This window comes from Aulonocara stuartgranti, assembly GCF_965226115.1.
Source record: "Aulonocara stuartgranti genome assembly, chromosome: 5".
NCBI lineage: Eukaryota > Metazoa > Chordata > Actinopteri > Cichliformes > Cichlidae > Aulonocara > Aulonocara stuartgranti.
The window spans coordinates 37,126,841-37,139,348 of record NC_138943.1 but is presented as its reverse complement, the minus strand read 5'-3'; the positions used below and the strand labels follow the sequence as shown (position 1 = coordinate 37,139,348).

General features: G+C 39.7%; 1 protein-coding gene and 1 long non-coding RNA gene across 4 annotated transcripts in view; one reads left to right on the top strand and one right to left on the bottom strand.

The window, feature by feature from the left end:
• The first annotated feature begins 4,186 nt into the window (after nucleotides 1-4,186).
• On the top strand, nucleotides 4,187-7,694 carry LOC309706756 (zinc finger MYM-type protein 1-like). Of its 2 annotated transcripts, none has more exons than XM_082533564.1 (3): nucleotides 4,187-6,121; nucleotides 6,546-6,660; nucleotides 6,868-7,694. In XM_082533564.1, exons 1-3 carry the CDS (start codon nucleotides 4,593-4,595, stop codon nucleotides 7,393-7,395), a joined length of 2,172 nt encoding a protein of 723 aa, XP_082389690.1. In that variant the 5' UTR covers nucleotides 4,187-4,592; the 3' UTR covers nucleotides 7,396-7,694. The 2 variants fall into 2 exon arrangements, with proteins under 2 accessions (XP_082389690.1, XP_082389689.1); XM_082533563.1 differs by having other exon boundaries at nucleotides 6,507-6,660.
• An 858-nt stretch (nucleotides 7,695-8,552) lies between these two features.
• The window catches only part of LOC309706798, a 52,916-nt gene continuing 48,960 nt past the window's right edge, over nucleotides 8,553-12,508 (bottom strand). For both annotated transcript variants that reach the window (XR_014276794.1, XR_014276795.1), the window contains exon 3: nucleotides 8,553-9,099. This is a non-coding gene — a long non-coding RNA (uncharacterized lncRNA). The remainder of the gene's footprint in view (nucleotides 9,100-12,508) is intronic.

The window sequence follows — 12,508 nt, the reverse complement described above, 5'->3', positions numbered from 1 at the left end:
TTGTGCTGCTAAAATTGCTCTGACCTGTTGGCATGTGGACAGGCAGCGGTCCCCAACCCCTGGGCCACGGACCGGTACTGGTCTGTGAGTCATTTGGTGCCGGGCCACAAGAGTTGAGGCTCGGGTGTGAAATTTATTGTTTTCAGGTTTTTTATCATTTTTTATCATTATTTTTTTTTAATCGTTTTTATTGTTAACTTTGTTTCCCTGGGTCTTTTCCCGTGTGTTACAAATAAATCTTCTTTTTTTTTGGTATCGGTACTGGTTTTATTTTGTTGTATTTATCTGCAACACCTTAAAGTCTGGTCCGTGAAAATATTGTCAGACATAAACCGGTCCGTGGCGCAAAAAAGGTTGGGACCGCTGCTCTAGGGGTATTCTGTTGTGCCTGGTTTTGTTTTACATGTACAATAAAAATAAAATGCTATTTTGTTCTATTCTATTCTATTCTATTCTATTCTATTCTACCCCAACTCACACATTTAATTTAAAGTTACTTTATTAAAATTCATATAATTCAAATCTACAGTATTACTTTTACTAATGCTACTATTACTACAGAACATTGCATTGGAATGACATGAATGGTGTGAATCACTTTCCCTGTAAAACTGCATTACCTAAGCAGACGGCAAAATCTTCTTTGCGATTGCTTTGGTTACTATAATACTGTTGCAGTTGTATTTTGAATGGAAGTGACAAACTTGTCTTCAAACACTGATCAGGTACTCTTCAAAAGTCAGAAGTCAAAGTTGCTGTGCTGAGACACACTTTCAAAACAAGTCTTCTCCATTTCTGTTTCACTACCACTCTGCAAGTGATTAGTTGGTATTTTCAGAAAAACATGAAAAACTACAGATGACTGTGCCAATCAGCTCCAAAAGAAAACAATCACTGGGAAGTTTTTGGTGCAGCACATTCTTTGCTAACATTTCCATCTAACAAAAGCAAGAAAGCTCCAGGAACCACTGCCAGTCAGTCAGGGAATACACAACAACTTCTGAGCAATGTGTGCATGACATGTTGGGAATGATCATGATACAGTTTATATTAATAACTTCTATTTATTGTTTTCAATGCTGAAATTTAAAGAGACATGTTTGCTGCAGCTTCATCAGATGCATATCTATGATGCAAATCTCTCATTCCATTAAAGACAGTTAGCATTTGGCAAGTGTCACCATAGAACATACTATCATCCTAGCAAATGTGCTTGAGAGTATACTGACCTTTCTCACAAACAATGTTTGACAATCCTTTTCCTCTGCAACTCACACCTCTACTACTTATACTATAAATTTCACTCTCATCTTCCTCCCCTGTCCTGTCTTGTCTATATCTTCTATCTAACACAAAATAATTACAAAATAAATTTTTCTCCACAATAGCTTTTTTCTTCCCTCGAAAATACAGCAACTGTACCGTAGCTCACAGACAGATGACTTATCAAAACTGCTCAGAAACAGTTGTGGTGTGGTTGCTGATATGGATTGAGCTCTTTCATTTGAAATTACCTGCAACTTAGAAAGTGTTACTATGTTTAAGCTCTACTCTTTGTCAGTAGAGCTATCCAGATGCTGAAACACTGCAACTTTATCAACAGCCTCAGCGCGGACATGATAGTGATTTAAAAAGAAAAAAAAGCATGGATGCAGGTGAGACCATGTAGTTACTTTAATGTCTTCTGGCATCACCTAGGATTGCAACTAGGCTGCAGCACATGAAAAGAGAAGCTGAGTGACATTATTTGAAACAGTTTTTTCAATTTAATGATGTTTAAAAAAGGTGCCAGTGTGCCATTCTGGCTCATTTGGCTCACTTTAACCCCTGTACTTGGTGTATCATATAATACATTATAATGAATTACATTTTTTTCTTCAGCATTTTGAAAAGTCACTTGCTTCAAAGGTTCAAGGCAAACCACTGTAACATGCTTGGACAGTAAAGACAGAAGTATTGCTTATCTGTATAATTTATAGAACAAAAAACCTTTTTGTGAGAGTTTGAGAAAAACGTTTCAGGACACCTGTTTCTTCTACTGACATCAATTTTAGTTTTAGACTAAGGCACCGTTGACAGTACCTACATTGACACCAGCAGTGTTTTGGTATAACTCTTAAACGCCTGTCTCTACTACAGACTGCAGCTGCACATGAGAGATTGTTGGTGCCCATTTTTGTAATATTTTGACATCAGTTTTTGGTGACACCATCTATAAGCTCAACTTAATCCAAACCAAATCCCAAAACTCAGCAGGGGTTGTGGCTGAGTGATCATGAAGGCCTGGCTATCTGTTGCGTTATTCTCAAGGTTTGTTCTTCATCAGTGTGTGGCTGGGCTGTGGTTCAGAGTGCAGTGCCAGGTGAGGCTATTTTCTAATCAGTCAAAATGATGTTGCAGCAATAAGGGAGGTCAAATGATATTTTAAATCTTTATACAGTGTTGACAATACACAACACACTTGTAAGAGTCATAGTTTCTAAGTGATAAGGCTTTTTGCTCATTTTCAACCAATAAATTATTAAGTTCACCTTGAAGATCTTAGTGGATGTAAGCCAAATTTTAATAGATTGTTAAGTTGACCTCACTCTACACCCGTACAATGTCTTATAAGAATTTGTTCAAAAGCTCAGCAAGAAGAACCAACAATGGTTCGGCCTTGTTACAATCAAGGTCCCAGGTCCCTCTCTGTTATTTATTGTTGTTATTTTCTTAAAAAAGAAGATGTACGATCTGTAATTAAGAGCCCAATAATTCTTCTGAAATTTGCTCCATTCATGACAAGCAGTATTCGCCATTTACATTCAAAGATACTTTTGCAGGAAAACTGTGTATTTTCAATCATTCACTGAGTCACATCACTTAAGAAATACTAGATTAACAAAAATCACCTGCAAATAGAACTCAATACACAACACCTGGTTCTATCCACTATTCTGATTGGGCTTTTCTTTATGAGAGTCGGACATAGTCTAGTGCGGCAGATAAGACTCTTCCTCTGCTCTTTGAGGTATGCCGACTGAGTGCAGCCAACTGACCCATGACAACCCCTTTTTAGCCTCCTTAGCCTCCAGGAGTCTCTGGTGCAACCAAGTGGAAAGCTTGGACAAATAACCTTAAATAGAATTTAAATATCTTGAATTCAATTATGTAAAGTAAGTGGGACCCTTAACACAAACTCACTCTCTTGCAAATCAGCTTATTGGCGATGCAGTTTATTGCTTCTCCAGCTGTTGCAGCGCATATCTAAGTTCTTCAGCAAGATTAAAAACAAGTCCCGAAACTTTAATTCCTGCGACTTCTTTTTATCCACAGCTTTAATTTTGCCAAAGTGTGCTGCTGCAACTGCATCAAACAAAGCTTCTCTGGGAATGAACTGCAGCTTTTCAGATAAGTTTGTAATTATCGCCAAAGCCAGGAATGTGGGAACAGCCATTCTGTTTATCTGAAATCGCTGAAACCTTCATGTAGTGACAGCATATTATCAGTTCAGGTGTGAATGAGTTTCCAGTCTCTGCATGCTTCTAATTCACTGCTGTAAATGTGTTTTGTTAGCCACACGCTCATTGCATTTAACGGTGTGACATCTCCAATCCAAGTTTTCACATTCATTTTTAATTCGATGTAACTTTTCCTCTGCTGGTTTAAGCAGGAAGCACATGTACGTGTATGTGTGTACAGAGCGGTCATAAGAGGTCGAGTGATGTCAGTGTCACTGCTCTCCCTCCTTGTTGACCCTGTCATGGTGACTGCCATCTAAGTGTCTGCATCCAGGCACTGCTGCTCGCGCACACACCCGGACACACGAGGTGCTGACATCTTCAAGTGCAAGGGCAACGGCGCTGTCAGCGTCAAGAGCAAGGCCAGCAGGATGGGCGACTTCAAGTGTCTTGCCTGAGTCACCAGTTCACTACCCGACCATCGGCCCAAACCCCAGCCACACTCTGCTTCCCTGCAGGCAGAGGCAGTGTGTTTTATAAACTTTTATTTTATTAACATTAACAGTTTGTAAAGCTCATTGGGTTTACAGCTACAAAACAACCAAAAATATTCAATTAAAAAAAGTTCTCTATCTAATTTTTCACCAAAATAGAACATAAATGTTTCTCTGCGTGCAAACTTTTCTAATGCATTTCAATTTGTATACTTAACTCAGTACTTTAATGTATTACTCTACAATCCAGTGGCGGCTGGCCCATAGGGGGCGCTCGGGCTCCGCCCCCCCAAATGTGGAGGAGTAAAAATATATATTTTTAAAAAATTCATCAATGATAGTTTTACTATGTGTGTGCCCATATACAGCCAGGCGTATTTTAACATTTTCACCAGCTGACTCATTAAAGTTCAACCAACAAACGGTGTTTTTCTTCTTCTGGGGCGCTCGTCAAAGCGCCCTTGATATGCAGCGAAATAGCCTATCATTAAATGGTTGCCAGGGGAAAATAATAAATATTTGACCTATCAGCGTCGCTGAATTAAATGGTTTGGGGGCGTTTAAAATTGCGCCCCTGCAGAAAACGCGCGAAGATTTGCTGTTCTAGAATTTTACCTCAGTCAGTAGCCTAAGTGAGCTATAAGGTCAGAGAGAGACGATGGCAGCGGTATTGTTAACGGTTGAGGCACAGCCTCCCCCAAATTCGGTTAGATCGCTTCTAACCTACCCTTTTGCCAGAAGGACAATGGCAGAAAAACTGCAAGTTAAAGAGTTGGGACCTGACAAGCCCGAAATTCAACTAACCCAGGCAACGAAGGAGAAGTCAAAAGCATACAACAGGACTTTTTGTCGGAGTTGGTTCCAGCGCAAGTCGTGGCTGACAGGCTGTGGAACAGCTAATGCACTTTTTTGTTTCCCGTGCATACTGTTCAAAAGTGACAAGTGTGATTTGACGTGGACACAATCTGGACAAACCGACTTAAAGCACCTCTCCGAACGAATCAAGAAACATGAAAGCTCACGAGTTCATATGGACAACAGTGTAAAGCTAGCTGTGCTAGGGAAAACTAGCATAGCGGCGCAGCTAGATGATGGACATCGGATTGCTTTAAGAAGGCACAACGAAGAGGTAGATAAAAACCGTCATATTTTATCTAAAATCATCGATTGTATTAAGTTTTGTGGTGCTTTTGAGCTAGCAATGCGGGGACATGATGAAAGTGATTCCTCAGACAATCCAGGGATTTTTAGAGGTTTAGTCGACTTGATGGCATCAATTGATCACGACTTGAGGCAACACCTTGAAAATGCTACTGTATTTAAAGGCACCTCGAAAACAGTCCAGAACGAGATCCTGGATTGCATGTTGGCAGTTCTGAGAGAAAGGATCGTGGAAGAAGTAAAGGCAGCGAAGTTTTTAGCCATTCAAGCTGATGAAACCACTGACATTTCTACACACTGTCAGTTAGTCATGGTGCTAAGATACATTGACCAACGAAACCGTATTCAAGAGCGTTTTTTTGAATTCATCAAGCTACCCAATGCTTGTGCAGATGCAATAGCCAGTGCCTTATCGGAGAGGCTGCGCTTCATCCTCCCCCAGGGACAAGAGAGAAAGTTGATCGCCCAGGCCTACGATGGGGCCGCTGTAATGAGGGGTACCACTGGAGGAGTGCAGCGTAAGATACAGGACATTTATGCTAACGCTCACTACGTACATTGTTATGCCCATCAGTTAAACCTGGTAATGCAACAAGCAACCTCCCACATCCCTCAAATCAGTCACTTTTTTTCCGACATAGCAGGATTCGCTTCTTTTTTTACTAAATCGAGCAAGAGGACTGCAGTGCTTGACGAGGTGGTGGCGCACCGACTTCCAAGTGCATCTGCAACCCGTTGGAACTTCAACAGTCGTGCTGTGAATACAGTGTATGAACATAAAGACGATCTGGTGAGGTGTTTTCAGACCATCCGTAACAGTGAAGGATTTGATGCCCCTACAAAGAGAGATGCCGGTGGTTTCGTGAGAATGCTGGAAGACAAAGCTTTCTGTTTTTTCCTGGCCTTGTTTCACAAGATAATGCCACATGTAGACATGCTGTATAACCACCTACAGAAGAGAAACATCGATTCTGTCACCATCGCAGGGATCACCCAGACATTCATCAGCCGCATGCAGGCTATCAGGTAGGCATAAAAGCATAAATATGTAACCTAGAATAAATGTTAATTATCTATGCATAGATTCTATCAAATTCTCTGCATATATTCTGTGTTCTGTGACTTAAATGTTTAATGGAATTCAGATAATTTTGATTTATATCAGCCTTTGAAGTAATTTTATGAAAAATATTTGATTAAGTATATTTGATGAAGTATATTCCCAGTAATGATTTGATGTAGCCTATACCATAGGCTATTTCCTGAAATTATGGCCAGGGCCTTTATTTACTTGCACTGGTTTTCCCCCAGCCATTAAACCAGGTCCGGTTATTAATTAAATCCGGTAATTCCCGGTAATTAGAACACAACCTTTGTTTGGTTTGTGTTTGGTTAATATATCCCTATTCAGTTTTCAGAAGCCATTAATGAAACTTATGTATTGGATCAGGGAGGCACTTCCTAATCTGGTTGTGGATGAGGAGTACAGGGGACCTGTTCAAGACCCACCCACAAAGAGACGGAGAACATTGGGGGAAGACAGGCAACACCATTTGGCACTGGAGGTAAGCACTAGCTGCTTGGTCTGATTTAAATCGGATCATCAGATAAAATCTAATGACGATGCTGTCAGATGTCATTTGATATAGTGGTCATGACTGTTTTGTTTTGTTATGGACAGATTTTTTTTTTCAGAATGATGATTAACATGAGACATGTGCCAAAGTCTTACCACTGAATCTAACTCTTACCAATTATATATTATTGGATAGGTGTGCGACACCATTATGAGCCATGCCAAGGAGAGGTTTTCTTTCACCAAGCACCTTGTCAGCGCCACTCTGTTGCAAGGAGACTTGTTCCAACAACACAGCAAAAATTTTCCAGATGCAGCACTACAAACCACAGTGGAAGCCTATCCCTCATTGGACAAAGCCAGACTTAAAACAGAACTGTCCCTGATCTACGACAACGAGGAGTTTCAGAGTTGTAGTGGTGCGCTGGCGCTCTATCAGGTTCTGATGGAAAACAACCTTCAAGACACATTCACCGAAACTGTAAGTCTTCTTAACATCCTCATCACCACACCAATGACAACATCAGAATCGGAGAGGTGTTTCTCTACTTTAAAGAGGATAAAAACTTTCCTGAGAAACAATATGGCTCAGGATCGGCTCAACGCTCTGGCTATGCTGTCCATAGAGAAAAAACTCACACAAGAACTTCCTGATTTCAACACCAGGGTCATCGAGAAATTTGCCACTCAGAAAGACAGACGAGCAAAGTTCTTGTACAAATAAGAACCCTTAACCATATTTACTCTCTTTCTCCATCCCTCTCTCTTTCTCTCTTTAGCCCACCCCCCCAATCAGTTTACAGTTGTTGTTTTCAATAGTTATTTTTCATTCATTCATTCAAAAAAAAAAAAAAAATCTGTTCATGTTCATTTTTACAAATCTATACAAATGGCCAGAATATGGTTGTTCATTTTTACAAATCTATACAAATGGCCAGAATATGGTTGTTCATTTTAAATTTAAATTAAAATTGTGTTGTTTGATGTACTCATTAAATGGGTCATTTTAGTCAATATCATAAAAATTGCCCCCCCTGAGATTTTTTTCAGGAGCCGCCACTGCTACAATCAGTTGTTTACTACATAAATTTGACAGGAAGGTGCATGGTTATGGCCTAAATGCGACTCACGATTATTAGCATTTTGGCCATAACCAAAATGCTTTTGCTCCTAAGGTGAAAAGTGACTGGCATTGTCCAAATTCAGAGGCTGCATCCTTCAAAGGCCAGAAGTGCTGTTCTATTGGATGGTCTAATCTACGACAGGCGGTTCCTGTTACCTAGCAATTGCGACATAAGCAGCTACAGCTATGGCGGACAGCATGTTCGATAGAAACAGAGAAAATCTTTATTTTATATCATTTGTTTGACTTTGATTGAAAAAAATTGTGTTGTTTCATCTCCATGTGATCTGGGAGAATACCACAACCATGTGCACCATGAGTCCCTTTAGCGTCCCTTTAGCCAACAATGATGCTAAGTTTAGCTAGTAAACTAGTTTGCTAGTTTAGCTCTTGAAACAAGTCTCATTTTGATGGTACAAATGTAATAGATTTACATCACTGATATTTTACTATATATACACGATTTTTGGAAAAAGAAATGCTCAGTGGTGAAATTAGTTGTCTCAAATATTACATTTCAGTTCAAATTCAAGGAATATTTATATTTCATATCATTTATACCAGTTTTACTGTCTGACAGACAAATATTAATATATAGTGACCACTGTGTGAAAGCTTTAATTATATTTAAGAGCAATATCCCAAAAATAAACGAATAAGATTTGATCCTTGTATGTTTCAGATAAAACGGAAGACAAACTGATGCAGTAAAATTATTTTATTGATGAGAAAACTGTGCAGTATAATTTGCTTAAGATGTTGAAGATATGAGAGCATTAAACAGGGTAAGAGGCTCTTGATACAGAAACTTGACGTCCTCATAAAATACTGACAAACTTTTCACAGCTCTTTGAACTTTGTATTTAAATGATCTGCATACTTTTTACACTGAAACCAGCACAATCCCACTGTGATGAAAACAATACTCTGGATAAATCAAAGTATTATCAAAGTTATCCGTGGTTCCCTTTATTTTTCCTTGTTTCCCCATCAGATCCTGTCCTGCAGGATAAACATCAGTGAGGGGTTCCCTGTATGCAGCTGTTGCAGTTTGTGTTGGAGATACTTCTGCAAATACACAAAGCAAATATCTAGAAACTGTTTTAACTGTTTCCACCAGTCCCTCAACTACAGAGAAGGTCTGTCTGTTCTCCCCCTGTACTCCTCTCCATCTCTCAGCTGCTGCTGGCTCCTTTTTCTCCTCCTCTTCCTCACACACTGCTGAATCTGTCCTGTTGTATCACCGGGGTGGAGAGCCTCTGTCCTGTCACCTCTCACCTGCAGTGGTGGGTTTCTCAGTCTCACCTGAGTTTGGACATTTGCAGAAAGAAATCAACTGTGGCAGTTAACAACAAAAGCAGCAGAAGTTTATCATATCTCTGTTAACTTGATGAATGAAAACAGTTTTCTAATAGAATCACATGGACACACTTTATGTTTTTAATCAGAGAGAGAAAAAACTAAGAGAAAGGGAAACAGGACATGCAATCCTGTTAGAAAATGTTGGGCTTTATAACAAAGGTGACAGACTCAAGTTGTTTGGTATAAGCATGACAAAAACAGCACAGGCACAAGACGAGGACTTCTCAATTTACTGTGTCTTATTATTAGTGGTTTATAAAGGATGAGAGCTTTTTCCTGACTAACTCAATGCCCCAGAGCCATTTCCCATCAAAAGTTGCAATTTTCTGCCCAGTTACAGACATTTGATTGGATGGGGGCAAGTGTCATAAATTTAGTGTCAGGTGTATTTCTCGCCCTGCAACTTCTGATTGGTGGAACTGATGTGAACACGAAGATGTTACCGTGATGCTCAAGCTACTAAAAGGAGGGATCGGCCAATAGAAGCCAAAGTTGGCCCCACAAAGTTTAAAGGGAAAAGCAAAAGGTAGCGTAGTTAAGCAAAGGGAAAAAAGTCCCAAAGTGCGTGGGACTAAAATAAAACTATTTTAGGCATGTAAATCATTTCTGCTCTTCAATACATAAGAAATTTCATCTCACAAATGGTGCCAAAATATGCCAAATGGCAAAAAGCCTGACTACGAGTTTATTAAACCCACTGTAACATTTCTGGGTTTCACTTCAGCAGCATCAATCTTTGCACAGATAATGGTTTTTTGTTGATTACTGGTTTTCTGGAGATTGTCTATTGAAGCATCTCCAAAAGTTGATTCTGTTCATCTGGACATAGCGTTTTGTGGGAGAAACGTTTCGTCACTCATCCAAGTGACTTCTTCAGAATCAGCTGACTGCAGGTTTCCCCAATCCCAACGTGAAAGGGGAAAGACCATCTCTGAATCGAGGAGGGGGCCTAAGGGTACATCTTTTGCCATCTTACAAGGCTGTGATTGCAGCCATTCTCCAGCTCTCTGTGAATGGTACTCATGGCCATTGATCAGTGGTCTTTGATCAGTGGGTTTTGGTCAGTGGTTGTTGATCAATGGTCATGAGAATTTGCATAATTACGATTAAGGAACTGACCTCCATTGTTCCTTCAGTGGGCTGGTTTCAGTCATTATGCAAATGTTCTACTGAAGCATATTTTCAAGCCTAGCAACAAACAGAGTGATGTTAAAGCTGTTTACTCACCTCAGCAGCCAGAGCCTGATCTTCCACAGGTAACAAACGCTGTGATAAACAGTCAGGCTCTTTGATGTGTTCAAGTTTCCTTTGTATATGTTCAATTTTATTTTTATTTTAATTACTTACTATATACTTAATTCTTATAACCTAGTCTTCCCTAAACACACAAAACTACAAATCTTACTACTTGCAACAATTTTAATTGGAAACATATTCGAAATGTAGGTGTTGGTGTGAGTTGTTCTATTCTAGGAGTATAAAGTCTAACAGATTTTAAAAGCACTGGTTGTAATGTAATAGTAATTGTACAATAATACCGTTTTCATGGTCATTTTAAAATGTGGATTGTAATTCCACCAGTTTTATCTGGATTGAGATGTTTTTACAGACAGCTAAATATATGAACATTTACTAACATGTGCAGCGTCTTTGTGGTGGAATGACGAGCCTTATTTGATTTCAAAGTGAAAACAGAGGGAACAGAGAAAAAATTATTCTTGGACTCCGCAGCAGCGAGGAAGTGCACCATCCCAATTTTACACCGCCATACTTTTATAGGTTCGTAAGTGTTGCTGGAAGCACCAAGCATCAGCGAGCACCAATAGAAACATCAATCAGGTCAGTTGCCATTTCTGTTATCCCACTTAGTTACCATCTGCTTATTCTCAGCCCCGATGCTCCTGCGCTTTCAGCTTCAGAACAGCTCCAATTAAACAATAAACATGCATATGTGAGAGTATGTGAGCGTGTGTGGATCTACGGGTGGAGCTAATACAGTCCAATAAAAGATTGCTTCATCCCATATTTGCAAAGTTCTTATTTTATCTTGCATCTATTAGCCTACGGGCATTCAGGACTTCAGCGCACCATAGAGTGAGTGTGTGCGTGCGTGCACACGGGCTCGCGTTTTGAGGGTGATGTATTGAGCCAATCACTGTGTGACGTCTCATACATCACTTTTATTGCAGTGGTTCGGCCCTAACCCTTTTTGTTCTGTCCTCACTAGATGTGGGCGTGATTTAGCTTATCCAGTTTGACAGACAGTGAACAGAATGAGAAGAAGAGAATGCTTTGAACTGAGATTCTTCTTTACTTCGATCTGCATCTCCAGTTTACAGGCCATGTTACTGAGGCTTCTTATACATGGTATCCTTTATCCATTTTCATTACTCTCCTTTCTCTTTTCTTTTTGTAAAACTAAATAAACACAAAACAGATAATTACCTTCTCATTCACTGAACATACATAATGTACTAATTGAAACTTAGTTTTCATGACAACCAGCAAAAAACATAAATCTTAAGGTTGCCTAAATTAAACATAAACATCACCTTCCGTTAACTAGCATTATTGATCATAGCAAGTTAGCAAACACATGCTAATATACAGTCGCTAGCACACAAGTAGCTTTACAAATGAGTAATGACCACACAGCTGAAATAGTAACTCAGTATATGCACATTACACATGCATCACAAATCAGATAGTTAAAGTTATAGTATGTAATGAAAACTTACAGGCATGCGTGGGCAAAAGTTTCACCTCCACTGAGCACTTGTAGCAAACTAGCTGGGCATAACAACTTCCCAAGTACCAACTGTGGCCACAAGAGGGTGCCAAATCATACAAACAAAAGCATATTCCCACATTAAAGTTATACCAACACACTCCCCGCCTGGTATAAAGTATTTTATACCACTCCGTCTTTTACCTTACTTTTTAGTTTCCTTGGGGAACAGAAGGATGAGCTGAGAAACTGGACGTAGGTAAATCCGTGGAGCACCTTGTTTCACAACCCTAACCTCCACCTTTCTGATTTTATTATCTTGACTAGGAATGTTCTTAACAATGAGACCAATAGGCCATTCATTTCGCTTGGTTTGGTCATCCTTCAGTAAGACAACGTCTCCGACTTGCATGTCCCTTTTGTCATTGATCCACTTCTTTCTGGACTGCAGTGTTGTCAAATATTCTTGTCGCCATCGTTTCCAAAAGATGTCGGCTAGACATTGGACATGTCGCCACTGTTTCCTGTATAGGTCTTTCAAGTCAAACACCCCTTCGGGAGCAGACACAACGTTTGCTTTCTGAGTAAGAAGCATTGCTGGTGTCAAGACTGTCGGTGACTCTG